General features: G+C 44.2%; 1 protein-coding gene across 4 annotated transcripts in view; it reads left to right on the top strand.

Annotated features, from left to right (window-relative positions):
- Positions 1–25517, top strand: part of GRIK4 (glutamate ionotropic receptor kainate type subunit 4) — a 472983-nt gene that overhangs the window by 276498 nt on the left and 170968 nt on the right. For all 4 annotated transcript variants that reach the window (XM_079954667.1, XM_079954665.1, XM_079954666.1 and 1 more), the window contains exons 3-4: positions 7300–7464; positions 21709–21806. In XM_079954667.1, the coding sequence (XP_079810793.1) occupies positions 7300–7464; positions 21709–21806 (263 nt within the window). The remainder of the gene's footprint in view (positions 1–7299; positions 7465–21708; positions 21807–25517) is intronic.

Here is a 25517-nt window from a genome sequence, read left to right as displayed (position 1 = left end):
TTCTGCATGCAAAGCATATGTTCTACAGCTGAGCTACAGCCTTTCCCCCTATTTTATTTTAGCCAATGGAAATACAAATGTTTTTCATGCCCAGAAGTTAATGCAGCAATTGATTTAATAGCTAAAGGGCCTTCTTTCTTAACCTTCATTCCGGGCATTAATTGTAACGAGGCCAGAAATTATTATTTTTTGAGACCTTAAGAAGGTGGGGGGGGGGTGGAGAGGACTGACTGGAAACCTTAGCAGGCCCTGCCTCTCCTCTTCAATCTATCGCTTTGATTCTGGGCACTCTGTCCAAAGCAGATGGCAGCTTTTCAGAAGCTGTCCAAAAAGGCTGCCTTCTCTAGTCCAATCAAGAGCCCTCTGGCCATTTTTCTACATGGCTGTGACAGCCCTTATGAACATACGAAGTTGCTTTATGCTGAAGGAGGCTCCCTGGCTCAGGGTTGCCCACACTATAGACAGTGGATCTCCAGATTCTTCTTGGGCAAAGTGGGTCTCCCCACCCTGAGATTCTTTTAATGGAGATGCCAAGGATTCAGCCAGATGCATCTGTCATCCAAAGCCTGTGCTATCATGTGGTTTGTATCCAGCTAGGTTCTGCTCAGAATAGACTTGTTCAAATTAAAGAACCAACATTTACTGTTTTCATTAACTCCAATGGGTCTACTTCGAGTAGAGCTAGCATTGGATACAACCCAATTATGGTAGAGTCTATGACGCGGGTGGCGCTGTGGTCTAAACCACTGAGCCTAGGGCTTGGCGATCAGAAGGTCAGCGGCTCGAATCCCCGCAACGGGGTGAGCTCCTGTTGCTCAGTCCCAGCTCCTGCCAACCTAGCAGTTTGAAAGCACATCAAAGTGCAAGTAGATAGATAGGTACCGCTCCAGCGGGAAGGTAAACGACATTTCCGTGTGCTGCTCTGGTTTCGCCAGAAGCGGCATAGTCATGCTGGCCATATGACCTGGAAAAAACTGTGGACAAACGCTGGCTCCCTCAGCCATTAAAGTGAGATGAGTGCCGCAACCCCAGTCATCTGTCAGAGTCCTTTACCTTTACCTTTTTATGACTGCCTAGGGATACACCAGGCTTCCTCAAACTCGGCCCTCCAGATGTTTTTGGCCTACAACTCCCATGATCCCTAGCTAGCAGGACCAGTGTTCAGGGATGATGGGAACTGTAGTCTCAAAACATCTGGAGGGCCGAGGTTGAGGAAGCCTGGTATACACACTCATTTTTTGCCTCTCTTATAGAAGGGCTATAGCTCAGTGACAGAATATCTGCCTTGCATGCAGAAGAACCCAAGTTCAATCCCCAGCATCTCCAGGTAGGGCTGGGAGACGCTCCCTGCCTGAAACCTTGAAGTGCTGCTGCCAGTCAGTGTAGACAATACTGAGCTAGATGGATCTATGGTCTGACTCAGTAAAAGGCAGATTCCTGTGTTCCTGCATATCATCTCTGGTCAAATGGAGTTTTGCAGGTTCCCAAAGTACAGTTAAGAAACTTCAGGTGCCTCCAGACATCCTTTTAATTGAGCAGTCATGATCGTTTGTGCTTGTAATATCATCAGGGTGCTTATCATGATGGCATTTCTCTGTCTGCCAAAGTTCTGGGGTAGTTGTATTGTTTTCCTTGGTAAATAGGTGCAGGCCCCATCATTTCCTGCTAAAATCCTGCAGCTTTTCATACCGCAAATACTCCACTGGTGTGTATGTATGTCCTGTTTTTGCTGCAGTATTGCGCAAGGCTGCCCCTCCAACCAGCAAAGATGTGGTAACACAAGGAAAGCATTGCAGAACAACTAATAAAACAGAATGATGCACCCAGTATAAATCCACTACAGTGGTACCTCGGGTTACATATGCTTCAGGTTACAGACTCCACTAACCCAGAAATAGTACCTTGGGTTAAGAACTTTGCTTCAGGATGAGAACAGAAATCGTGCTCTGGCAGTGCAGCGGCAGCAGGAGGCCTCATTAGCTAAAGTGGTGCTTCAGGTTAAGAACAGACCTCCAGAACGAATTAAATACTTAACCCAAGGTACCACTGTACTATGATTGGCATGTTGCAGAAAATACCCACAAAAAGAACGCTGGTCAAACTTTTCCTGAGACTCCTCCACCTTTTCTCAGCTGCTTTTAACCACCATTAGTGTTACCAGGTGCAACTCTCTAAACGCTACTTTGGGAAGCAAAAGGGTGGCAAAAACCATTCTTGGAGGAGCAAGGATTTGGTGATACACATTACACATGCAAATGATGAAAACTTAGGGGAAATGAACAGCGTAATGGGAAATATTTGGGTAGTGTGCAGTACTCCTTTGATTCACCCCTTAATGTTACAAGAGCTAAATTTAACCCAAACAAGCACAGGCTTAAAAAATACCATTGGGGAGGGAGAGGCTACAACAAATGGGTTAAGCACTGTCCCCGCCTCCCCCCGCCCCAATTTCTCTTCTGCAAAACAACCCCTCCCCAGGGCACTTTGCAAAGTCACGCAGCATGAAATTTAGTCTTGAAAAGTCCTGGCGGAGACAGCAAATTTCCTCTGCATTTTTCAAAAATTACATGGCATGCCCAGGAATTGTGTGCATATGTATTAGAATGGGTTTGAGGGTTTTTTTCTTCTTCTCATTAGTAGATAGCTGTGCATTCTTGTGCTGCCTTGAAAAGCTTTGCAAGCATGCCGGTGGCCCAGGAGCTAGCGTTCTGTGATGTTGGTGCCGGGTTTCAGAGAATGGATGTGCATGAATAGCGGCTCAGGAAACAGAGCGTGCATTATCTGTCTAATTTATCTCGTCGTCTCTCAATTCATCCATGCCAATCCTGTTAAATTTAATGGGAGATATGTGTGTACTTGCAAGGGAAAAGATGCTATTTTATACCCCCAGCTCCTCTTTCACTGTTGTGTTTATTCCTTCATGTGGAGTCCTGGCACTTTAGGGTTGGGTGTTCTTTTTTTTTACCTTTTAAGCTACATCGATTATGCAGAGCTTGGTGCTGTAACCAGGGGCCAGCGGAGGCTTTCCTGCAAAAATGATAAAAGAATTCAAAGCACCACCACTGAGCCCACCCACCTACATGAACCACTTAACTCTGCCCACTTTCCTGCTCTGTTCTATAAGGATACTTTCAGTCAAAATCTGTAAGGGACCAAAAAAAAAAAAAAAAAAAACCCTGCTCCTCTGGTTGTTCATTTCTGCAGAAAAGTTCAAACCAGTCAAATTTTTTTCTTGTTAAAGTCACTTAGTGGAAGCTTCATGACAACTATGCTGAGGTTATTTTTGCATCGCATTGAAAAACTCCACAGTCTGGTATAAAGACAGGCACGCTGGTTGCTTGATTTATCCCTTCTCTCCCAGAGTAGACCTTCTCCTTCACTTGGGCTCCATCTTCAACTATACGTTTAAAGCAGGTTTTCCCCAAAAATCCCAGGAAGCGTCGTTGGCTAAGGGTGCTGAGCGTTGTTAGGGAATCCCTCTGCCACCTTACAGAGCTACAATTCTCAGAGTGGTTTCCCAATCAATCCCACATCCCAGCAAAATCTGGGAGTTGTAGCTCTGGGAAGGGAATGGGGCCTCCTAACAATGCTCTGCACCCTTAACAAACTACAATTCCCATGATACTTTGGGGGAAACCCATGACTGTCTAATATGGCATGATCCTGCTTTAAATGTATAATGCTGGTGTGGGCTTAATATTGGGATGACATTGTTCTGCCCAGACACTGAGGTCCAGCTCTGAGGGCCTTCTGGCAGTTCCCACACTGAGAGAAGTGAGGTTACAGGGAACCAGGCAGAGGGCCCTCTCAGTAGTGGCTCCTGCCCTGTGGAACGCCCTGCCACCAGATGTCAAGGAAATAAACAATTACCTATCTGACTTTTAGAATACAGTACATCTGAAGGCAGCCCTGTTTAAGGAAGTTTTTAATGTTTGATGCTTTATTGTGTTTTTAATATGCTGTTGCAAGCTGCCCAGAGTGGCTGGGGAGTATCCTGGCCAGATGGGTAGGGTATAAGTAATAAAGAAGAAGAAGAAGAAGAAGAAGGGGTGCGAAAAGCCTCCTGTATCTAACTGATGGTTTCAAATTTACAAGGAAGGACCATAGCTCAGTGACAGAGTGCATGCTTTGCATGCAAACAGCCCAAGGTTCAATCCCTAGTATATCCAGGTAGGGCTGTGTGTGTATTCCTCTCTGAAGCCATCAAGAGCTGCTGCCAGTCAGTGCCGGTGATATTGAACTAGATGGACTGTCAGGAACTAGCTGGATGAGGAAGAGTGGTGGGAGCTGCCCACCCAAGAGTTCCCCAGGGAGAACACAGAAGACAATGGGTTGAGATCCTGGAACCTGGTGGTGGGACACTGAAGAGCAGTCTACAGAAGGGATGAGCTGGGAGGTGCTAGAATCAAGGGGTTTGAGCAATCAAGGTGTTGGTCAGGGGAAAGAGGGTCTTTCAGGAGAGGGTTAGAGGCTGAGAGTCACAGTGTGAACGGAGACTCAGGCTGAGAGGAGTCAGAGGTTGTCCTTGCTACCCAGAAGCAGGACAGCCCCAATCCTGGTGTTTCTTGCCCCCCCCCAATCAAGGAGAGTCCTGCACATTGCTGAGCAGTGGGTCAGACAGGCCCAGAGGAGGAGCCCAACCCCTCTTTGCAGCCTTTGGAGGGATCCAGAGGTAGACACAAGAGGGGCAAGTGGTCAGTTTCAGACTAAAGTCATGGTGTTTTCAAGGAACTATAGGGACCATAGATGGTGTATGGATAATGGGTTGACTGAACAAGTTAAAGTCTTTCAATAACCCGGCCTTATTTTTCTGTCAACAGGGTCATGGGGAGCACATCAGAAATATGCAAAGGAAAAAGCATCTCACAGCCAAAATTCTGACATGCTTTTTCCATATGAAAGGTGGCAGTCATATCTCATCAGCACCTGAAGTGTGTAAAGCTAAACCCCTAGAACAGTTATTATATGGGGCTCAGATTTGGACAGGCGCTCACCTTGAAACTACAGAAGCTGTTCAATCTTAAGTTCCTAAGGCAATTTTTTTCTGTTCCATCCAGTGTTCCAAATGCTTCATTGCGCTTGGAGGCTAATCTCCCCTCTGTTAAATTACAGATTTGGTGTAGGACATTTAATTATTGGCTTTGGCTAAATTTAAACCCCACCGGTCTACTACTCTTAGTATCACAAGATTGCCATGAGAGCACTTGGACTAAAATTGTCAACCAAAAGTTTTACTTTTCTGGTTTATCATCACAACAGTTATTAACACTGGGCTTCAGTAAAGCAAATAATTTAATTAGACAGTGCCTATATGATATTGAGAGTCAGCATAATTTGGCCATGATGAGGAAATTTTGTCCATGGAATGATTTAACCCACTTTGCAAAATTTAACAATTCCAAAATACAGATGCGCTTTCACTTGCGCAAGATTAAATATCCTGCCTTCAGCTGTAGTTGAGGGCCGATTTCAAAAAATTCTGCTGGAAAAACAGTAATGTCCATGTGGAGATGGCTATATTGAGTCAGTGGTTCATGTGCTTCTAGCTTGCACTCTTTATAAAGATTTGAAGGGTGAGGTTATTACCCCTCTATTACTATCCATACCAGGTCATTCAACCATTGCTACTGTGTCCTTTCTTCTAGCAGATCAAGATAATCAGCTGACAGCAAAAACTGCAATTTTTTTAGCAGGGACAATTCAAATAAGTTCTATTATTTATTGATGTAAACCTCCAGAATGGATTTTGTATAGTTAAGCTTTTACCTCTATCTCCAGTATATTTTATTTTATTGCTATGGCTAGTGGCTGATGCAAATAAAGATTCTTCTTCTGGTCAGTTTCAGCAATGTCTCAACTGGATTAAGGGGAGCCACCTGTGTTGTTATTTTCTGCTAATAAAAAGCTAATTCCCTGCCTCCCATGTGCATACCTGCCCTGTGGTTGACCTGGCTCACTTGTAAACTCCTTCAGATGGACTGATGGTCTTACTTGGTATCAGGCAGCTTCCTATAAGATGTGAACTTTATCCTTCCATTCCATACCTTTGGGAAATGGTTGTAGCCCTATGGTAGAACACTTGCTTTTCATGCAGAAGGTCCCAGCATCTCCTGCCATCTCTCCTCTCTGAAATCTTCGAGTCCCACTGCCAGATGAAGCTAGATGGAACCACTGGTATGACTCAGAATAAGGCAGTTCCCTGTGTTCCTGTACCACTGTAGTCCCTTGTCCAAATAATTCTTCCTTCCACTTCTTAAGCCACAAGTTTAACACGAGTCAACAGCATGATACAGAAGCAAGAAAAGGTCATATGATATCCATATCTGAAGACCTGTCAAGAAAGGTGATTCCAACTAAACATTAGGAAGAACTTTCTGAGAGTAAGAGTTGTTTGACAGTAGAACAGACTGCCTCAGAAGGTGGTGAACTCTCCTTCCTTGGAGATTTTTAAAGAGAGGTTGGATGGCTATGTGTCAGGGGTTCTTTAGCTGTGATTCCTGCATTGTAGGGGTTTGGACTGGATGATCCTAAGGATCCCTTGCAATTCTATATTTCATGTCTCTTGTTTGCTCACATTCCTCTGAACCTTCTTGTTCAAGGCTTCATTCCTAGCCCTTTGCTATCTTCTCAGGCTATTGCCCCCTCCATTCCTGCCTCTTCCTCACCCCCCCTTTCCCTAGGCACTTTTCAGCTGTTGTGCCCCCAGAAACCTCAGATGGTGTAGCTACAGACCCCTTTGCTTGTTCCATTCCACCATAGGGCAACTTAGTCCTTATCAGTGCCAGAGGAAGTGAGGGTTTGAGGGCGTACACAGAAAAGAATAATTTATGAATCAAAAAGGCTCTTCTTGACCCCCTTCACTGGGTAAAATTGAATAGTTAAGAGCAACATATTTTATTAACAAGAATTGACAAACAGTACTGCAGACTTCTTCCTGGCACATCGTTGAATATTGAGATTGATGTTAAACGCCTTCTGGTTTTTTTTAAAAAAAGCAAAACCAAAAACAACAAAACCAAAAACCTTTCTACAAGCAAGCAAAAGGCAGCATTTCTTTCTAGCTTGCTGCAATGCAACAATTTGAGTGGACAGATTGGATTTGTATAGGACCCGCCTTGAAAGCAGCCTTCTTATTCAGGCCACAGAAGAAGAAGAAGAAAAACAACCCTCTTCTCATGTTGCCATCTTGAAATGTGTGGTTACTGATCCACTTGCTTGCAGCCTTCATTTTTATGCCCTTTCCCACTCACCTTCCATCTGTTATGGGTTTGTTTGTTTCTTTGTTTGTTTGTTTTGCAGCCGCCATTTTGGACGACCCGATGGAGTGTAGCAGAGGCGAACGGCTCTCTATCACCCTGGCCAAGAATCGGATAAATCGAGCTCCTGAGCGGGCGGGGAAAGCCAAAGTGGAGGTGGACATTTTCGAGCTGCTGAGAGACAGCGAATATGAAACAGCCGAGACCAGTATGTATGTCTCTTTGACCTGGGTTTTGTGAGCAGTGCTCAATTTTTAAGAAGTAATAACAATAATAATAGTAATAACTAGAAGTGCCAGCTTCTGAACTAGAGATCCTACCTTTGTGCAGATGTCTTGCTGCTGTTTCTGTGGTTTTCTGTTGCAAACTCATGGTTCTCTCCCCGCCCCCTTTCCCATTTATTCTCATGACAATCCTGCGAGGTAGGTTAGACTAAAAGGTATTGACTGGTCCAGGGTCATCCAGTGAGCTTCATGGCAGATTTGAACACCACACCACCCTTGTTCTCAGTTCCTGCTTGGATAAAGAACTAGGAAAAAGAGTTTCATGTGGAGAGAGATTGCTAAGCACTCTGTGAATTGTAGCTCTGTGAGGAGACTCCTAACAACCTTCAGCCCTTTAAACTACAACTCCTGGAATACTTTGCAGGGAAACTGAAATATACTCGGAGCCGGGAGTGGATTTCATGCTCTTTATTCAGCTCATAGTGGTGAGGAGGAATGGAATTTTCCCCAAAATGTTTGCTTTATATACATTATTTACACAATGGGCCCCACGTGATTAGCTGATTCCAGGATTCTCCTGTAGGCCAATCAGGTTGCGGATTCACTTCCACCTGGAGCTGGATTGGGTGGCTCCTGTGGACCAATCAGACTGCTGCATTCTGGAGCCTATTGTTCTAGGACCAGTCAGACTGCTGCATTCTGAATCCTATTGTTCTAGGACCAATCAGACTGCTGCATTTTGGATCCTATTCAACTCAGTACATAACAGAAACTATGACTGTTTAGAGTGGTATCACAGTGCTTTGAATGTGTGGTGTGAATGCAGCTCAATTCTTTTCTTGTCTTGTTCCCATGAGACATTGGGGTTGGACTTGATGACCCCTGGGGTCCCTTCCAACTCTACAGTTCTATGATTCATGTCCCTCCTATGCATTGCATTCAGGAAGAGACGTTCCTCTGCATCCTTATTGCCATAAGCAATCTAATTGGAACCAACGGGATTACTCACAAATAGTAAGCGTTGTGCTTGATTGTAGGCTCCAAAAAGATCAGGACTCACATTAGTAACACTGCATGTCTCTTTAGCTGTGACAGTGCCCTCAAGACATTGGCCTGTGATAATTACCTAAAGTGTGTAATGGGGTTTGATAATGGCCTAGCAGGATGGCTGTGCTCCTGACGCTGAGCCCCTCTCTCAATTTATGAAGCACACGTGAGTAAAGACCATAAAATTTCCATCATGCTCCTGGCTTGCTGCACAGGGCACTTCCAGAGCAGGAACATTGGTTAGGGTATTAAAATACATTAGCTAGCATTTATCAATTAACACGCTGTAAACACCACTTTGCGCCTCGTTATAAAGGCGCGAATGTTTGCAATACCTCTTGGGTCTCATGCCTTATAATCCTGGCGATTCTCTTCTTGGAATTCCCACACATAGACTCATCACATTTACAGGATTTCTCTGGTTTTAGCACATTTAAAGCACATGAATCTCAGCTTTCTGTTGTTGTTTAAAGTTAGCTTTTAGCATTGCCAGGTGTGAAATATATATAAAATACTGCCTGCTGTGAATCCAGAAAACAAGGATGACAGAAATCCACAGTAGTGGGCTCTAGCATCAGCTATTAGCTATGGCAATTAGGTGAATACAGCTGCTCTGAATGTTTGCCCACCAACTTTGTTTGAAGGGCACATGGGGAACTTTTGTGCAGACCAAATTGCCCCCCCCCCCTTCAAACAGTATCTTTTGCACTGCTATTGACAGCTGTCGCATCCCCTCTTATCTGCTGTTTTGACATTTCCCTCTCCGGTTCCTGCCCTTCTTTCTCCTTCTCCAAGAGATCCCAGCCAGTCAGGGACCACCTAACTGTGTTGATGCTCCAGGGCCACATAGCTAGCAGGATCTGAATGCAGAATGAACTGTCATTAGGCCAAGGGAAATGGAAAGGGAAGGCAATGCTTCCTGCCCATATTATGATTAGCCAAACACTTTCACTTACTCCTTTTTTGCAACCTGTCCCACCCCCCCACCCCACCCCAAAAAATGCCCAAAGTGGATGATTGCGCAGCTGATAAAGGTATTTGCAAAAAGTTCCCTACCTGTCTCTTAGCTCACCCTATAAATAGTAACCTTATGTTCAGAGGTTCCTTTCTAAGGACTCAGGTGGCGCTGTGGTCTAAACCACAGAGCCTAGGGCTTGCTGATCAGAAGGTCGGTAGTTCGAATCCCTGTGGCAGGGTGAGCTCCCGTTGTTCGGTCCCTGCTCCTGCCAGCCTAGAAGTTCAAAAGCATGTCAAGTGCAAGTAGATAAATAGGTACCGCTCCGGCAGGAAGGTAAACAGCGTTTCTGTGCACTGCCCTGGTTCACCAGAAGCGGCTTAGTCAGGCTGGCCACATGACTCAGAAGCTGTCTGCGGACAAATGCTGGCGCCCTCGGCCTATAGAGCGAGATGAGCACCGCAACCCCAGAGTCGTCTGCAACTGGACCTTTACCTTTAAGCTCATGGATACTAGAACATATTGAGGGAGCCATCAAAGTTCATTGCACAGAGTGTGGAAGGCCATGGTTTACGGGACCCAAATTCCCCTCAACGTTTTGGAATCAATTCATGCTGAAATCAGCTCATATTCAAAACTTCAACATTCAGAGTGTGGAACTTCAGGCAAGAAGTCCTCAAGTCCTGCAAAGTTGGCATTCAGTGCTTTGGAAACAGAAGCTTTTTTTTTACGGTAGACTGCCCTGTCTGTCCCTGGTGCCTGAAAGCTCCTTTCGTACTTTAGTGACATCCTTTAGTGACATCCCAGACTTTGGAGAGGCAGTGTTACTATTTCCACTCACCAAGCGGAAGAGCACTCAAAAGATGAGGAATTGGATAAAAGCAAAATTCCCAGACCACCCTCTGCTTGCCTCTCCCCCACCCTTCCAGCTTTTAGGTCATCTAAGAAATAGGCTCCATAAATTTAAGGATTTGCTAGTGCTCAGGTTTTGCCTGCCTTTTCACCTTTGGCTCTGTGCAATTGCTTGTTATGGCATACAATATTAATAGAAGCCATTTAGATACTTTAACCTATGGCTGCGAGGCTTTCAAACATCTCTTTAATACCATAGTCAGGTTTCGGGCATTTTGAATTACTCCTAAGTACCACTGTTAGCTGGCTAAATCTCATATCCCCACAATTACATGCATCTAGAATGATGATATTATGTATTCTATACTATTAGCATTTTAAAGAGGGTCCTATGAGATACACATTCATCCTTTTCTCCATCTCTTCCTGTCTTTTTTGCTTATTCCATTTCTTTCCTCCTCTCCTCTTTCCCCCTTTATTAAATCTTCAAAGATAATACATGAATATAGAAAGGCATCCATCAGCGAAAAAGAAAGGGAGGGGGGACAAGGAAGAAAAGAAACATTACATCATCTGCTCTACAATAAAATGATTGTGATGTAGTTCTTAACCAGTAAAATCCTCTCTCTCTCTCTCTGTCTATCTGTCTCTCTCTCTCTCTCTCTCCCTTTGCCCCATTCCATCTCACAGATTTCCCTACTGTGCAAATTTATCTCACCATTATGATAATATCACAAACTCCTCTGAACTGTTCTATGAGAAGCTAGAGTAGAGGGTTGAGCTCCAGATCAGCTAACTACTACAGTATTAATAGTATTAATAAATAAATAAATAAAAAGTCCAGTATCACCTTAGAGACTAAGTTTGTTCTAGGTATGAGCTTTCATGTGCATGCACACTTCTTCAGATACACTGAAACAGAAGTCACCAGATCCTTATATATAGTGGGAGGGTGGGGTGGGGTTTTCCTCAAAAGGGTAGCAGGAGATGGGTGATTAACTCAATGGGTATGGTAAACCTGCTGACGACTGTTAATAACTGCAATTAGTCGTACAGGAAAAAGCAAGGGATAGTATGCAGATGACCAAAAACAGCTTTAGCATGTGTAATGAGACAAGAATCCCCTATCTCTATTCAGACCAGGTCTCTCCATAGTTTTCAGTTTAGTAATAACTTGTAATTCAGCAACTTCTCTTTCAAGTCTATTTCTGAAATTCTTTTATACTAAGACAGCTGCTTTGAGATCCTGTATTGAATGTCCTGGGAGATTGAAGTGTTCTCCTACTGGCTTCTCTGTCTTGTGATTCCTGATGTCAGATTTATGTCCATTTATCCTTTGGCGTAGGGTTTGGCTTGTTTTGATTTACTGCCAGTTATTCGATTGTGGGCTTAACAGCGTAAGAAGAATTTGCTGGATCAAGCCAATGGCCCACTTGTCCTCACAGTGGTCAGGAAAGCGGCAAACATTACCTAGGCACAAGGGCACCCTCCCTTCCTGCAGTTTCCAGCAACTTGCACTCAAGAGCATTACTGTCCCTGACCATGGAGGCAGCGCATAGGCCATCATGGCTAGTAGCCATTGATAGCCTTCTCCCACATGAATTTTCCCAAACCCTCTTTTAAACCCACCCAAATTGGTAGCTATTACTGCCTCTAGTGAGAGAGAGTTTCATAGCTGAACTATGTGCTGCATGAAAAAGTGAATTCTTGTATCAGTCAGTCCTGAATCTCCTAACATTCAGCTTCATTGAAAGTCCTAGAGTTCTGGTCTTATGAGAGACGCAGAAAAACTTTTCTCTCTTTACTCTCTCCATGCCATGCATATTTTTTATTACGCACATCTAAGATGCTCCAAACTAAAAAGTTGCAGATTCTGTGACCTTTCCTCACAGGAAAGTCACTCCGCCCCCTTGGTCATTTGGGCTGCCCTTGACTGAAACTTTCCCAACCCTACAATAGGGTCAGATATTTCCAGCTGTTCTCTGATGTCAAGAACGATCAAGCGACGTTTTTCTGTTGGATCATGGTGTTTCCTGATATCAATAGTAAGAAGGAAGGCCCATTGCGCTCTAGCCTTGCAATTGACACAGATGCACCCGCACACTGCTCATGGAGGACTAGGCACCCGTGTCTGCAACACTCTGCCCTCCTTCGCCAATTAAGCCAGATGGCGTGATTTCTCATCTTTTAAATAGGCTGTATAGCTTTAGACGTTGCTGAAGAAACATGAAGTCAACACAAACAGGTCACAATTGCCCTGCTGTTCAGAACTACCATTGACTCCAGGGCAGGAGGGGGGCAGAAAGAAAGACCTTTCTATAGTTTTGCACACTGTTCCAGACCCTCCAAGTGTCTACATTTTCCAGGGACAGTCCTGGATTTACAAAAGCTGTCCTGGTTTCCGATCTGATCACAGAATGAGTTGCCGTACATAACTCCCAAGCCAAGGAGATAAGTAACCATGCAACCTTTAGAAGACACCAGAAGGCAGCCTGTATAGGGAAGTTTTTTCATGTTTAATATATTTTATGTTTTTAGATATGTTGGAAGCTGCCCAGAGTGGCTGGGGCAACCCAGTTAGATGGGTGGGGTAGAAATAAGAACATTATTATTATTATTATTATTATTATTATTATTATTATTGAGATCCCTATTTTCATCAGAGAAATGTCAAATGTTATGACTGTTCTATAATGCCTTTCCAAGAGACAGGAATTTGGAATCTTCTAGAAGACTCCCAAAGTATTTGTAATTGGAATAAATCTTTCTCTTCATTTATTAAAGTTCTAATAAATTATTGCTTGCAATTCTGAATTCTTATTTGACCAGCTAATTGGCCAATGTTATATATATATAAAACACACAATTAAATCTAAAAACTGATTGGAACCTTGCAAATTTCCAATTTTGAGTTATAATTGACTAGGCTATAAATATACAATACCGAACTGGTTCTTCATCTTTTATTTTCCTGCTCAAAAAGCTGGTTTTGAGGGAGTGGGGGAGATATTTTTTATATTTAAAGAGGGTTTTTCAGGGTTTTAATCTCTTTCTAAACCAGAACAAATGCAGTGACTTCTTAATCGGGTTCAAGTGTGGCTTGACATGGTGTCTCAGTACCAAACAAAAGGCAACAATGTTGACTGATTCTTGTAAGAAAAAGCACAGCAAATTACTGTGTATTGGAATGAGCCAGCAGTGCAAAAAATGAAAAGAAAAAGGCTATTGAGAGGGGCACTCTTTGCAATTACAGGTAAAACCTGCCTTCCTTGTTTCTTTGACTTCCTAAATCTCTTTATAGAAGGCAATGTGGCCTATGTAATTGTAAGCCAGCTTACTCAGAAGGTCTAGAAAGGAGCTCTTCCTGCTTCCCTCCCCTTCACCAGTCCGTCTCCTGCAGTCTTTTCCATTGTGACACTTCTGTAAATTTCTCTCCATTCATTATAAGGACCTACATGGAGGCTTTGCACCCGGCCAAATGAATGGGAGGATTTGGGGCTTTAATTTAAAACAGGGAAGACAATATTTCAGAGGGTTAAGCTGGTCTTCTGTCTAGGTTTAGCGGGACGTATTAGAGCAGGAAGGGAGGTTAGAACAAGTTTCTGCTCAAAGATGTTACCATGGTGTGATGAATTGTGATCTCTGGACTGGCCTCAAAAGGCATTTAGTCTGTGTGTGACGAGCAACAGAGGGCAGGGGAAGATTATATGAGTCAGCAAGAGAAGCTGTCATCTCTAATTGAGCATGGTGCGGAATGAGGAGGGGCTCCTCATCTTACTGCAAAACCTGTTTAAAAAACAGGGGAAATGGGAACGGGGTAGAATTCCACAGGAATAATCTCATACCAACATATTCAGTCCTCCTGGACCATAAAGATACAGCTAGAGGAGCTCATCACATCCTTTGGGTTCTGTATGCTATCTGCAAAAATGCAGTTGTTTGGAGAATAGTGTGTTTAAGTATACTGGGGCAGATCTGCAGCAGAGCAGACCTCCCACCTAGTCATGAGCAATTCCATTTCCATTTCTCTCTGTTTCTCATTTTTCCAGGTTTAAGTTCATTTCCACATCATTTTGAGATTATTAATTTTTTTTTAAGCCGTCATGAAAATTCCTTAGGGAATTTGCCAGAACAACCATTAAGAAGACTCTGGAAACACAATCTGTGGTAGAGAAATCTAAAGGATCTTTAAGCAACCAATTAAACATGATTACTGTGGGCTGGGCGGAGAGGTTTCCTAAGGCTCTTCCCGCTCCTGTGGCCCCCACAGCAAAGGGTTAAAAGGATTTCTTCCTCCTTGCTACAAAAACCTTGGTTGTGTGAACCTGGCAAGTGCAGCGTAGCCCCACCAGTTTGGCTATCACCCTGGTGCACATGCCTTAACTGGTACCCCTACAGACCCCTGATGCCAAAACAGCCTGACCAAAGAGTGCCTGGTACCCAAAAACTCTTTGAGGTATTCCTCCCGCCAGCTCTTAACTTGTCCTTTCCTTCCTGTCCAGATCAAAACCCACTCCACTTCCCAACAGTACAGATTAGGCAAAAGAAGAAGAGTCCCAAGGCCAAACAGGAGCTCACCCAAAAATTCCTACTCAGCCCCCAAGCAAGCAACTAGTAAAGGTCATACAGCAAAAACAAGTTAAGAGGTCGCTTTGAAGATACGAGTGATGAGTTTGGGGAGGAGTCTGCTTATAAAGTCTAGCTTCATTCCTGTCTTGATTGGCCCCTTGGCCCACCTGACCGTATTCCAGCTCATCCGGGGGGGGGGGGGCAATTCTGAGTCTTCTTTCAGGGGTGTTGGAATGTGGCAGATTCACCCCCATGCAAGAATGGGAGCATCATTTTCCCAATAGGCACATTTCTGCGTGCAATTTTGCATAATATACACATTTTTTTCAAAGCAATTTCCCCCAATGTATTGAATCTTTGTATGCTATTTTTAACTAATTAATGCATTTTTATGCACTGTTTACCCTAGTGTATGTTATATTTGAGTACATTACTTGACTGGAAAACTGTGTTGCAAAATTGGCAAAGTGAGGCTCTCAAAGGAGGGTTCTGTTTTGGTTCATGGATTGTTTCAGAAAGTATGAATTGCATGGGTTTCTCTGTAAAGGAGGAGTAAAATCAAATTTCTTCCCGATGCGTATCCAGACCTTCCCTCTTACTTTTCAGCTTTCTTTCTCCCCCCCCCCTTTTTTTTTTAAAAAAAAAGATAACACAGCATCACATCTCTAACTTTCATCTCTAACTTTTTCTTGTGCAGATATAAAGTGTGCAGGCATCATTCTACCCAGCTGGGTACCAAAAAGTTAAGCTGCTTTCACTCTGTTCCCTTGCCACAGAATGTCTGTCTATGTCTATGGAACCACATTGAAAACCTCTGAATTTCCCCTTTCATCTGCTCTTTTGATCCTCTCCCACTGCACTAGAGTCAACTTTTCCAGGGGGACAAGGGGCTGCAATGTAAAAGAGATCCTAGAAACCTTGGAACTCCATTGCAAGCATAAAAGATAAGAGCATAAGAGGAGCCTGCTGGATGAGGCCAATGGCCCATGTAGTCTAGCATCCTGTTCTCACAGTGGTCAACTAGATGTCTGTGGGAAACCCACAAGCAGGACATGAGTGCAACAGCACTCTCCTCACTTTGAGATAGAGATAGAGAGTTTAGCCTGGCTCTCATTGGACGAAATCTGTGTGCATCGCCTAAGAGACGGTTGGCATTGTCGAACTCAAGGAATGGTGACCACTTGTTGGAAGTATGATAACAACAACAACAACAATTTATTATTTATACCCCGCCCATCTGGCTGGGCTTCCCCAGTCACTCTGGGTGGCTTCCACAAAATATTAAAATACAGTAATGCATCAAACATTAAAAGCTTCCCTAAACAGGGCTGCCTTCAGATGTCTTCTAAAAGTCTGGGAGTTGTTGTTTTCTTTGACATCTGCTGGAAGGGCATTCCACAGAGCGGGTGCCACTACCGAGAAGGCCCTCTGCCTGGTTCTCTGTAACTTGGATTCTCGGAGTGAGGGAACCACCAGAAGGCCCTCAGCGCTTCTGTATGAAACTGAATCCAGCTTCATACAGCAACTCTCCCTTCCTGAAGTTTCCAGAAGAAAAAACATCGTCCTTTTCTCTATCCACTTTCTCCCTCCCATGCATAATTGTATAGATTTCTATCATGTCACTCCTTACTCACCTTTTCTCTAAACCTGTCCTCAGACTGCAGTCACTCCATCCCCTTGATCATTTGGGTTGCCTTTTGCTGAACCTTTTCTGACTCTGCAGCATCCTTTTCTGAGGTTTGATCTCTCTAGGGCTATTGATTCCATCTAGGAATTCAGCTGGATATTGTAATACTGGTGTGGACAGGCATTTAATGTTCTCTTTAGCAAGCGGAAGGCTGAACGAGCTTCTAACTGCATGTGACAGCTGTGTTTTGTTTTGCTTTGCTTAATTTGAAACACTGGTTGTCTGCTTTAGAGAATTCGGATCTTAGCAGGATGGGATTTGAGAAATGAATTGTTAACTGCTTCATGGTTCGTGAGCCATCGATGTTGAGCAGTGTGCCCAGGCACCCAGAACCCTTAGCCTGTTCTTTGTCATATCATCACCATCATCAAATTTATTGCCAGCCCTTCACCAGCGCATCCCAGGGCAAATTGCAACAATGTGAAATTCAGAATTTAAAACAGTTAAAACAGGCTACCTTCACAGGAATAGGGTGGGCTCTGAAGACACATATCTTAGGAGCCGAAGGCCAGATAAAGAGGTGCCTCTGCAGCATTTGCTGAAAGCTGTTTAGTGAAGATGGCAGATATACCTCTGTTGGGAAGAACTTTCATGATTTAGGGGCTGTTGCAGAGTAGGCCCTCTCCTGGGCCATCACCACCTGAAACCTCTGAGGGTGAAGGAAATACCAAGAGACCCCTTCTGCTGATCTTGGCACTCAGTAGGGTCTGTAGAAAAGGAGGCAGTTACTTAAATATTAATATCAAAGAGGTTCAGTAAACACCCCCAACGAGGAGATCACAAGTGACCAAAAAGGTTGTATCTGAGGAGACATCTTTTGTAATCATGCAAGGCTAGGAGGACTATGAGGATGAGGAGGCTGGTCATAAAATAATAGAATTGTGGAGCTGGAAGGGATCCCAAGGGCCATCTAGTCCAACCCCCTACAATGCAGGAATCTCAACTAAAGCATCCATGACAGATGACCACCCAACCTCTGCTTAAGAACCTCCAATGAGGTTTAAAAGCACAACTTCTGAGGCGTACTTGCTGCTCACTGCCTTTGAGAGAAATTAGTACCCTGGCATTCTAACGACAGGTGAGTGGTCCTTCCAACCTGTCAAAGTTGTGTCATGTGAGAGGGGTGGAGGAGATAGTGACTTGGTTCAATCCAGCTTTCTGCAAGATTCAGGTGTATGAGAGAGTTTTCCACAGGGAAGCCTCTCATGCACCCAAACCAAGAGTTCAGTCCAGCTTACTGCAGGGGTCAGCTGCATGGGCAGCAAATCCTGTCACATCAAATCTTGGGCAGGTGGCCATGTTTTGGGGGAAATGGTCTCATGGGCCTAATGGAGAGGTTTGGTGGGCTCAGTCTAGCCTGTGAGCCAGAGGTTCCCAACTTCTGTTCTACATGGACCAATCCATTGCCATCTTCACTTCACTTCAGCTCCTAATTCCACTGGACGTTTTCACCTTGAAATACTAAGTTTGTTCTCTCTCTCTCACACACACATCACTTTTCTTTTTCCTGTGGAGGTTGTTCGAGCTCTGTTGTTATAAAAACTTAGCCCCTTCTCCTGGCCTTTTCTCCTCAGCTACCTGCAAGACAAAGGGTGACAAAGCATTCAGCTAAATTTCCCTCTTTACACGTGTGACAAAAACCAACAAACAAACCCACAACACCATCCCCACCCACTGAAGACTTTTGACTCCTTCACACACACATACCTCACATGCACACAAAGATGGTTTCTTTTTAGTGCTTGATACTCTGAAGCATAATTGAAAGCCTCAGCTTTTGTGAGGGACCAATGAAGGCTTCTTGAATAGAAGGTACTTCCTGCAAAGTGCTTATATTCTTATCTATAAAGAGTGAGTTAAGGCAGGGGACAATTGCCAGGCAGCTGCTTTGTAAAGAAGAAAGAAGGCAAGTGTGGAAGATTTCCAAATAAGTTTGGAAGGGGGCATAATAGACATGCCAGGGAGGTAAATGGGTTTAAGATAAGGTTCTGCGTGTCAGGTTAGACCCATGGAGAGAGAAATTCAAGGTGCTCTTCTCCTGTTTCCTGGTGGCAGAAATCACAGGATCATAGATCTATACCAAGTGCAATTGACATTTCTTCAATAATAGTGAGGTAGACTCTGAACCAAGTACTTTGCTGGTGTTCTTCAGAATAATAAGAAGTGGACAAAAAGGCATAGTTGAGTAGTAGAACATCTGTTTTGCATGCAGAAGGTCCCAGTTTCAATCCTCAGCATCTTTTTTTTAAGTTAGTTTTTATTGAAGTTTTTCTTGTGCTACAAAATAAACAAAGGAAAGTACATATCTCATCTCTACTTTTGATTCATAGAGTCTTTTTCACAGTTCGTTAATGTTCAGTATGATACACTAATGTCACGGACATCTTACGGTTGGGGGAAGAGATGGAAGAAAGAAAAAGAGTGGGGAAGAGATGGGGTATTGTTCTATTAATCCCCGGCATCTTCAGGTAGGAGTGGAATGAGACCCCCTGCCTGAAACCCTGGAGACCATCTGCCAATTGTCTGATTCAGCGTGAGGCAGCACCCTCTGTTCCAGATTGCAGAGGTTGGCAGTCAGCCACCTTTGGTGCCATCACAGATGTACAGGCACAAACACAGACCCTAACCGTTGATCAATAAAGATGGCATCACCAAAACACATGCGGTTTCAACATAGTGTTATATTCAGGCGCAGTAATCCCAGCTGCGCACACACCCCTTAAGGAGAACCTAGCCTGCATACTCTCCTCTCCCACTGGACTATGAAAAGTCCCTGTTGCAAGTCTGGATTAAGAGCCCTACCCAGAGTTTTGTATAGAGTCCTATTCTCAGGCTGGGTAAGATTAGAGATGGGCTGACTCACTTCTGATTGACCGTAAGAAATAGCTTGGTACATTTTTAAAACCAATCTGAGGTTCATAAATCATCTGGCCAGAGTCCCCAAGACTCTCCCACTTTTTAATTTCCATATAGTGTGCCCTTATGGGGCAGCAGAAATGACAAAAGGACATATTGTCCTTGTTCCCTTTCATATTGCATTTGATGCGTTGCCACTTAAGTTGGGTACAGTGTTGGAAAAGAGGTTGGGAGATTGGGGGGCTGGGTTGGTTGGAGGAATCTTGGGAGTGATGATGATTTATTAGACTTGTTAGTCACTTGTTCCACAGAGGTCACAGCATGTTTAAAAACAGAAATGCATTATAATTTTAATACCTTCATTCAAACACACAAGTAACTGGCATTTCCATCAATTGCCATTTGTTCCAGTTTAGCATTGAATAATAGGGTTTCTGGGGGGGGGGGGCGGGGATGACACACGCTCCGACCTGTGCCTAGAAAGCCTAAAGGGGCTTGCAAAGCTCATGTCTTCCTACGAGTTTTTATAAGCCCTTGAGTTTGTATTGAATCTAAAGCTTGGAGAACTCCACTGACATTCCTAGTTAAGATACAAATACCTGTGAGGCACCTGAATTAAAAGTGCAGCAGTCAACAAGGGGCACCATCTTTAAACATGGCCTGCATACAACACAGACATTGTGTCAAGATATTTTTGCAGAGGGTGCAAAGATACCTGCAGAAACCCTGGAAATCGTAGGGTTTCCCATGTCACCATTTGAAAAGTTTTGTTCTAGAGATATAATACACAGAGAGAAAGGAATGAGAAGGGAAAGGATGTGGGAGCTCTTGGGTGACTTCTCAAGAAGTCGCCACCTCACACTCTCAGGAGCTGTGTCCTTGCAAAGGAGGGATTTGGTCTGAAACCTCAGCAGCATCTACGATTTTTCTGTTAGAGAGATGTCATCATCCCTATTATGAGAAAGGGCAGAGAAGGCCGGATATCTTAATAGGGAAAATTGAGAGTAACTCTCTGGAGTCTTGGCTCTCTGTACCATCCTCAAGCCACTATATTATGCATTCATGGTTTTTTAAATATAATAAAAAGGCTGAAAGTAACCATTATGATAATGTCCAGGTCTCTTGACAACGCAGAACCGTAGTCTTTTCTTCAAGGATTTCTCAATAATGTATGCTGAGAATGCAATAACTTTTTTTTTCCAGAAAGATTTGAAATAACACAGAGGCTGCCATGTCCCTGTATAAACTATTCTGACTTCATTACTTTTGTTTTCAATTTGGCTTTGTTCCCTCTTGAAGAGATGTGGACAATTATGAGCAATCGGTAGAGAAGTACTATGATGCCCGGTAGTTTCACTTAATTAAATTGTTACAGCAGGCAAAGAGGTTGACCACTAGGGATGGAGGAGAAATTTCATTTAAAAGCTGAATCTATCAAATCCACACCTTCCAAAACAAAATGTGAACCAAATCACAGCTATCCTTTTAAAAAAATGGCACTTATCTGAATTTTGCAATGCAGTGCTCCAACCAAGCAGTGTTTACAAAACTGCATTTGTTGGGGGAAATTGCTTGTAAAATTGTGCACATTGGTCAAAACTGTACATAAATACATGTTTGTTAGGGGGGGGGGAATAGCACTAAATTTGTGATTCACCATAGCTTAAGCAAAAAACAAATACATACATTAAAAACAGCATTACAAAAGTGTAACAGACAATGTGTGTGTGTGAGAGAGAGAGAGAGAGAGAGAACATCCATCCATGCAAAAAAGTCATAAATAGCTAAAAGCCAAAGGCCTTATGAAAGAAGAGGGGGTTTGCCTGGGGCCTAAAGATATGTAACAAGGGTGCCAAGTGAGCCTCATTAGGGACAGCATTCCACAAGTGGGGAGCCACCGCTGAAAAGTATGTTAGGTGCATCTGAATGCCCATTTTGCTACAGTCTGCTCACATTGTCCTTTCCATCACAGTTTATCTTTCTTTTCACTTATCACAGGGCTACAGATGGGGAAGGCGTTTGCATCTGTGAATGCTCCCTTGTAGAGAAACACCTTTCCTGAATGTGCTCATAATAGCTCAACAGAACAAGCATCCATGTGGCATAGTGATGTTGGAACAGGGAGAGCCAGGTTCAGATTGCTATTCAGCCATGAATCTCACTAGATGTCCTCAGGCCAATGGCCTGCAGCCTGATCTGCTCTGTTCACTTGAGGTTACCAGTAACTCTTTCTTCTCTCTCTCTCTGGCTGACTTTCCCCAGTGTGCCAGATCCTTCCAAAAGGGGTGGTTGGTGTTCTGGGACCATCTTCAAGTCCTGCTTCCAGCTCCATCATCAGCAATATCTGCGGAGAGAAAGAGGTGAGTGGTGTCAATCTTGCTCTCAGTATTGCAGCTTATGAACAGAGGCTTGCAGAGCCTTCATGCAGCCAAGCAACTGGAGATTAAGGGACAGGTCACAGCTCAGTGATAGCACACTTATTTCGCATGCAGGAGTTCTCGGGATCAATATTTGTTATCTACAGTAATCTACAGCACTCTCTCTCAAGCATCGTTCTTTAACCCTGGGTCCCTAGGTGCTGTCAGGCTATGAATTCTAAGATCCCTGACATTTGGCAAAGCCATCTGGGGACCCAAGGTAGAAGGACGCTGCTCTGAAGGGTCAGATAGCCAGGGAGGGAGGGGGACCTCTCTGCCTGAGAACTTGGAAAGCCACTGCCAGACAATTTGCACAGTACCAGGCAGAACTGACCCATTCTGATTCTTCACTCCAAGCTGGCTTTGCAGATTAACACATATTCACCCCCCTTTTTGATGTGATCATCCAAAGATGGCCTTGAAGGGGGATTTTTGTCACTGGTGGAAAAGTTCACAAAAAGCTGGTCCCCAGATGCTGGTTTTTAGTGCATGGCAGAAATAAATCCATGTCTGACCTCCTGGCAATTCTGTTAGCGCTTATGCGACTACACCTCCCCCTCCTTCCATCCTCAGTACTCCATTCCTCTCTTTTTTGGAGTCTTACATCTAATACAAAATCCTCATGGTAGGTTTCCAACCGGTGCACTTGATTTAATGTTGGATAAGCCCCACGCTCCCTGTGCTGACCAATCCCCATTCCCAGGGAACAGAACGGAGCTCTCATAATTCACCCGCTTAACTCCTAGTCGCATCTCTCTGCCATTTAGTGGACTCTGAAACGTGTCCCTTGCCACAAGGCTTTGGGAGTGATGGAAAGTCAACAAGTCAATAGGAGGCGTTCACAAATAAATTGCAGTAATTCGCTGCCTTCAAGTTGCATGAGTCAGGAGGTGTGAGAACTTTCTGTAGCCCAGCCTTTCTCCAAAGTTTTTAAGTTGTGTAATGGATGCAGTTCTGCCTAGCCTCCAGCAAGGGCAGTGTAGATGCCAGGTAAAGGTAAAGGGACCCCTGACCATTAGGTCCAGTCGTGACCGACTCTGGGGTTGCAGCGCTCATCTCGCTTTATTGGCCGAGGGAGCTAGCGTACAGCTTCTGGGTCATGTGGCCAGCATGACTAAGCCGCTTCTGGCGAACCAGAGCAGTGCACGGAAACGCCGTTTACCTTCCTGCCAGAGCGGTACCTATTTATCTACTTGCACTTTGACGTGCTTTCGAACTGCTAGGTTGGCAGGAGCAGGGACCAAACAACGGGAGCTCACCCCGCCGCGAGGATTCGAACTGCTGACCTTCTGATCGGCAAGTCCTAGGCTCCGTGGTTTAACCCACAGTGCCACCGGCATCCCTGTAGATGCCAGAGAGGCATGTAAAAAATACAAAACATGGCCACAGAATTCACTTTCTGGCTTCTGTGCTTCTAAAAAGCAAGTTACTGTCCTTTATTGTGGTTGTGCCCAGACCATATATTTAAAGCACATGATTTCCCACAGAGAATCTTGGGGAATGTAGTTTAACTCCACAGAGTTACAGTTCCCAGGATTCTTTGAGGGAAGCCATGTGTTTTATAAATGGATGGTATGTACAGTGCCATAAATACAAATAATTAAACAAAATCATTTTTGTCTCACCCTTCTTCCTTAAGAAGATCAGAACTGAATAAATTAAAAAGAGCCCATATAAAATGCAGCATGGCATCCAAAATACCTAGGAGAGCTCAAAAGCCTGTTTTTTTTAATAAAAAAAAACCAGCGAGGGAGCCATACAAATTTCCTGCAGGTGGCAGTGCCAGAAGCCCAGGGGTCAATACAGAAAAGTTGCTGTCATGTTTGGCAACCCTACAAATACCTGAGAGGACAGCAAGATGGGTGCCTTGTGGAAGATCTTGATTCTCAGGCAGGGGTATGTGAACAAAAGTCATCCTTTGGGTGACCTGGACCCAAACTGTTCAGGGCTTTATAGATTAAAAACAACACTTTGAGCTGTATTTGGAAAGGAATAGGTGGGCAGCGGGGTGGGGGAGGGGGGGTAACATGAACCTTGCATCACACCTTCATGAGGGTGACCAAAAAACATGCTTGAAGTCTTCCCCATCTCTGCTCACGGGGGTATTTTCTTTCAAGTCACTTTGTTAAAATTCATATCTGCTTCAGTGTCTATTTTCAAAAACATCCTCGGTTTCCTTTCACCAGGGCCGGCCCAAGACATGTTGGCACCTGAGGTGAACCACAAAATGGCACCCACACACATCAGGGAAGAAAGATCCACATCAGGAAAAGGGGGGGCGGGGATAAATATATACATTTGGATCTACTGCCCCTATGCATCTTGCCACCTGAGGCAGCCGCCTCACCTTGCCTCATGTGTGGGCTGGCAATGCCTCTACCTATTCTCCATGTTATCCTTACCCAGGTGCACCTATCACCTTCCGATGCCCTTATTAGAGACTAGCAAAATATCTGTCATTATAATGGGCCTATAAAGAAACAAGGGAAGAGATGTCAACCATATCTGGAGGTTATTTAGTCCTCTGTTCTTGAAACTTTGCACCAATCATTTCCCACAGAGCAAATTTTGAGCTGGAACATTGGTTAGTGGGAGTGTACTTTCCTGGTTGAGTCTCTGACACCTTCAGTTAAAAAAGGGTCTAAGGCAGTAGAGCTAAAAACTTTCTGGCCCTAGTTGGCACTTCTGGGCTAAGAGCTCCAATGGTCTGATGACCCAGAACCATGTTTCCTAATCCATTTCCAACAGCACAGCAGCTAATTTGCAGAATCCGCCATATCTTTGGTTCAATAAAGGGACTTTCAGAAGGTCAGAACTTATGAGATCAGCCTGTAGTTTGGAGCTTTAAAAGAATTTAGAAATACATTAAGGTTTAAATGTTTAATGATTTTCTTTGTGTCTTTGCTGAAATCTGTGATAGCATCTCTGAAGTCTTAAAAACTGTAGTGCTTTATTCCTTCTCTGTTACATTATATGCGTATTTCTTACGATTATGCTCTGCTACATACCTGGCACTTTATAATCCCTGTTAAATTATATGCATCTCTGGATAGTTTGCTTTGAGGAAACACCATGAAATGAAAGCTTAGAAGGGCAAGCTACACTCCCTTGTTGGCAACTGTAGTGGGTGCACTGTTGTCTCTGAGCAGAGACACACAGGGGCATAGCGTGTTTTGCTGACACCCGGGCGGAAGGCAGGGTGGAGCGCGTTTGCCCAGCTCTCATTGCCCACACTGCTGGGTGGGTGCTCACACACTGGGCAGGGGTGGGTGCAGAGGGTGCTCTTCACTGCTGGAGCCAGGTAAGGCACGATGTAGGGAGCACCTGGTATGCCCCCACCCCCCAGATTGCGCTCCTAGTCCTGGGGCAATGCTCCCCCCCATCCCCATGCTATGCCACTGGAGACACGTGACACAATGTGACAGTGTCATGATGCCCTTCCAACTTCCCTTTCTCTGGACGCTGAGCTTCTGGCGGCTTGGGACAACTTTTCCCTCCCCTCAACTGCACCCCAGATTACTGTAGATATTCTTTAATCCAACAGGGCTTGATTGGGCTCGCTGAGAACAAAGCCATCCCCTTTCCACGTAGAACGTCTGCAGTACCATATAGCAAAATAGCCCAAATAATCCTTTGCAGGTGACTTTAGATAAA

This window comes from Podarcis cretensis (assembly GCF_951804945.1).
Source record: "Podarcis cretensis genome assembly, chromosome: 15".
Classification (NCBI taxonomy): domain Eukaryota; kingdom Metazoa; phylum Chordata; class Lepidosauria; order Squamata; family Lacertidae; genus Podarcis; species Podarcis cretensis.
The sequence above is the reverse complement of the archived record's forward strand: the minus strand, read 5'-3'. Positions and strand labels throughout refer to the sequence as shown.